Here is a 4,297-nt window from a genome sequence, read left to right as displayed (position 1 = left end):
GAGCTCTCTATATAACCCCCTGCAAGAGGGAAGCCCAACAGTTGGCGTGTGTGCATTTGTTGTACAGACGATCAAAGGGCTGAGAAAGGGCAGGTAGGAGACACTTAAAGAGGACCCACTACAACCTGTTCCCGGGGGGGGGGGGTCTCTATGCGATCAAAAATGATTCTCTCAAATAAGTTCCTGAAGGGCCGCTGGGGGGGAGGAAGGGGCAGTAATATTATGAGCCTCCCCCAGAGCCGGCAGCACAGTCAGTGAGGGTAGGGGACGCTCAATCCCCCCCCCTCCCCTCCCCTCCCCTCCCCTCCCCCGTGACGCTGATCAGCAGCACCAAGCACAGCCTCTCCTCGCTCCCTAGCCAGGCTGCTGCTTCCCACCTGACTCCCTCCTTCCTCCCCGCCTCTCCCTCCCCCCCGTCGCCTTCGCCCATTCCTTTGTCTCGGCGGGGATTGGCAGGTTTTATTATTCCGCCTGAACAAGCGGGGGGCGGATTGGCTGCGCGCGGCTGACGGTGGGAGCGGAGCCGGGATGTAGTTGGGATTTCGCTCTGTCAGTAACACATGTGGATGGGCGGCGGAAAGAGACGCGCACGGAGAGGGGGCCTCCCTGCGAGTCCTGCCAGCGCCGCCGCGGAACCCCAGCGGTAGCAGCACCAGCGGCTCCTCGCCCCGGCCGCTCTCCTGCTGCCCGCGCCCGGGGCTCCGAGGCGTTTTGCCGCGCGGCGGGCGGTTGGTCGGCTCTCTGCTGCAGGAGGCTCCGGACCCGGCCGAGGAGGGTGGAGGTTGAGGGCGGGGGGAGCGATACAAAGTGAAGCCACATTGCCAAACTTACCCAGCGATTGCGGCGGCGGCGCCCTGTGCCGACAGCCCAGCGGCCGGGACTGAGCGCCGCGGCTCCCTTCCAGGGAAGCGGGGGCTGGAGGAAGGGCTCTGCCGCACGTCTCTCGTCTGTATTTTGCCAGCCAGCCGGGCTGCCGCTGACGGGGGTGGGGAGCTCTGCCGGCGGACGCGAGCATTGTGTTTGGTTCTTTGCAAGAAAACCTCTCCCTGACACACCACCCTGTAAACCAGAGCGGCGCTGCTCCCCGACCTCTTGCAATATAGAGGGGAAACAGGTAAGGGGGTTCTTTTTTTGCATGCGCTCTGTCTTCTTTGCGGTCGTCCGTCCCCACCCCCCGAATCGTCTCGGATTTCGGGTAAACTCAATCGGTCGCCTGAAGGAGGGTGCCTGTAAACTCTGGGGGAGCCGAGCAGCAGCGGGGCCGGACGCACTGTAGCTGTCCCTGCTTACAAAAGGCTCCTTTGCTGCTGCTCTGGGCTGCTTTTCCCTGCTGTTAAAGGAAAAGGGCTTTGCCTGGCTCAATGGTGAACTGAGGGGAAGAGGAGGGTGTGAGGACCCGCCACCCGCTCTCTTTGTAGTAAACAGTATTTTGAAACAGTGGCAGGAAAGATCAAAGTGAGCTCCCTAATTCTTTCCTTTCCAATTCCCTGCCTGCCCTTTCTCCGCCCCCCCCCCCAGTCTTTTGTTTCAATATAGGAGAAATCCGGTGAATCACCTAATTAAAACCAAGACATGAATTAAGCATCCATTTTTTTTAAACTACAAATTGCCAGCTCTGCGCTTGTCCCTCCCTTGGTCTCCATTAAAAAACACCAGAGACATTGTTAAAAGGGGGCTTATTTTGCCTCTAGCAGCCAGCTCTGCTTTCTATTTCACTGACTCTATCCCAGGACCTAAATTGCTTGGCTATGTAATTACTAGAGTAAGCCTATTTAAGTTAAAAGCTTCTCTCTTCCCCCCACCCCGCCATGAAACTTGATGAGGGCCCGTCCTTAGTTATCAGGGGAGTCACTTTCTGCTCAGTCCTCTTGATTCATCTCTTTTAGATTTAATCAGCATTAAGGTATTGCTTGTTCTTAAGAGCTTTAGCTTAATGGGGTTACTGGATGCCTTTCTCAGTGTAACGTTTCCTTTTTTAAAATATAGTATATATTTACCGTTCAGCAAGACTGGGAACGGCAGTTGGAGTCTTGGGTTTTTAAAGAGATCTGAAGTTATTTAAACCTTTTTAAAACATTTTAAAGTCTCAAAGCAGGAAATGCAGCTTCGCTTAGGTTATGGATAGAAACTTAACAAAAGGCAATTCCTTGAGCAAATGCATCAGAAATCAATTTACATAAAGGTATATGATGCATTCAGATAAATGCAATGCTAATGGCTTTTAGAGTGGTTCTCTTTTCAAAGTCTCAGGGTTTTTGTTACAGCTTAATTGGTGCAGTTCTTCTGGTTTATTGTGCGGTCACTGGACAGAAGTTCAGGAACTCTTTCTGGGGAAATGTGTGCTTAAAATCGGCCTATTTAAGGAATGTAAATTCTGGCTCCCCTGTAGCCAAGCTGGGCCAGTGGGCAGGAAAAGTTCGCCCTCCCTCCTTTGGAGGTATCAGTCTGAATGGCTTTAGCAGATAGCCAGATGCCTCGCTATGAGCACATACGGTTTACAAAGGACAAAGACAAAACATGCTGCTTAATTGGCAGTAAATAACTTGATCTGTTTATACTATAAATGACTAGTGGAACACTAGGAGCTTATTGGACTCTGGATTGGAGGCAACAAATTAATCGCTTTAGAATAAGCTTTATGAATTGATTCCTATATTATCTCCCAGTTGTCCCGCTTGTAAAAAGCATTTATTAGAAAGTGGTGGGGAGGAAGCACTTCAGCAGTTTTGGAGGCAGCCATGCTCCAGCCTGAGTGTGGTGCACTTGAATGTTCTGGTCTATTGTATTATCAGTAAACTTTTTTTTCCCCTTTGGCGTAACAAAGGTTTAGCATTTAAATTGCTGATCAAGGGCAGATTAGCGAGACAAAAGTGGAGAGTGTTTGTATAGGAGTTCTAAAGTTCAATTATCCTTTATTCAGTCCAGTGTCCTAAAAACCCCCGAGAAAACACTCCACTGATTTTCTAAATAAAAACGAGATCTGGGACGATCATGGAGCCGGCCTTACAATGGCTTGCAAAGCCGCTCTTGAAGATTTGAAAAACCAGTTTCACAACTTTTCACGCTGCCCATATCTCTCCTTTTAGCACAAAACTCTGAACTGTTCCTAACTTGTGAACTGCAGCTACATTTCCCAGAGCTCTGCCTGCGCAGGGAACATGGCTTCAGCAGGGCTGCGGGCCAATTTGCTGTTCGCTTCCACTCTCCCGTTTTCATGTCAGTCGCGCCGGACCCCTGGGACTCCAGGTGGGGTACGAAGTTCGGTACATGTTGCCCAGTGTGCACGTGCATTTGGGGTGTACCAGAACCTCACTTTAAGAGGGCGACAACAATAAAAGTGAGGCCACCGGTGACAAGTTGGGAGGGAAGCAGGCTCGTGGAGCCAGAACAAAGCCCGAGACAAGTAACAGTGTCCTTTTGCACTGTCCCCTCTCTGTTGCCCCCCCCCCCTCCCCCGACCGCACCAGGAAGGGCATGGACAGGATTCATGGCCTGGAGTTAACCACCTCTCCCTCCCCCCTCTTCTCTTCTTGTTACACAGACCATGGTGAACCCGGGCAGCAGCTCGCAACCTCCCCCGGTCACCGCTGGCTCCCTCTCGTGGAAAAGATGCGCAGGCTGCGGGGGGAAGATCGCGGATCGCTTCTTGCTCTACGCCATGGATAGCTACTGGCACAGCCGATGCCTGAAGTGCTCCTGCTGCCAGGCTCAGCTGGGGGACATCGGCACCTCCTGTTACACCAAGAGCGGTATGATCCTGTGCAGAAACGACTACATCAGGTGAGAGAGAGGAGGCTGCACAGCAAGGGGCGGGGAGCAACTCTGTACCTGCTCGCAGGATAGCAGAGGAGAGGTCAGGCCAGTTCCTACTCCACTGCAATCAGAGACGCAGATTGGTCAGTCCTTGACTTCGGGGGAAGGAGGGTAAGATTTCCCTTAAGACCGAAGAGAATAATTGTGGCTCTTTCTCCAGCCACAGTTTGGGCTGCCCAGCAAAGAGAAGAGATTGGAGGCCCTGTAACTTGAAAGTGCTTGTCAGCACAAAACAAGTTCTAACTAAAAATAAACAGCAATCAGAAAGGCTAAATTAATCTGCTTTGTCCTAGTGGTGAAGTGTGAATCTCTAAACAGTAAATGTTAAAATCTGGGGCTTGAATAAGGTTGTGGTAGAGGTGCTAAATAATGAAATGCCTGCCTTTTAGTATCTGATTAATTATGATATTTACATAAGCACCTTTAAACTCCTTTGAGTGGAAACAGAATGACTCATTCTCTGTTCTTTGTAAAAGAGCTGATT

At 51.2% G+C, this 4,297-nt stretch overlaps 1 protein-coding gene across 1 annotated transcript in view; it reads left to right on the top strand.

Moving 5' to 3' along the window:
• The first annotated feature begins 429 nt into the window (after positions 1-429).
• The window catches only part of LMO4 (LIM domain only 4), a 15,895-nt gene continuing 12,027 nt past the window's right edge, over positions 430-4,297 (top strand). Inside the window, exons 1-2 of the mRNA XM_073357155.2 lie at positions 430-1,114; positions 3,542-3,780. Of these exons, the coding sequence (XP_073213256.1) occupies positions 3,545-3,780 (236 nt within the window). The 5' untranslated portion in view covers positions 430-1,114; positions 3,542-3,544. The remainder of the gene's footprint in view (positions 1,115-3,541; positions 3,781-4,297) is intronic.

Source organism: Lepidochelys kempii, chromosome 8 (assembly GCF_965140285.1).
Source record: "Lepidochelys kempii isolate rLepKem1 chromosome 8, rLepKem1.hap1, whole genome shotgun sequence".
Classification (NCBI taxonomy): Eukaryota; Metazoa; Chordata; order Testudines; family Cheloniidae; genus Lepidochelys; species Lepidochelys kempii.
Note: the sequence above shows the minus strand (reverse complement) of the source record. Positions and strands in the feature narration are given on the sequence as shown.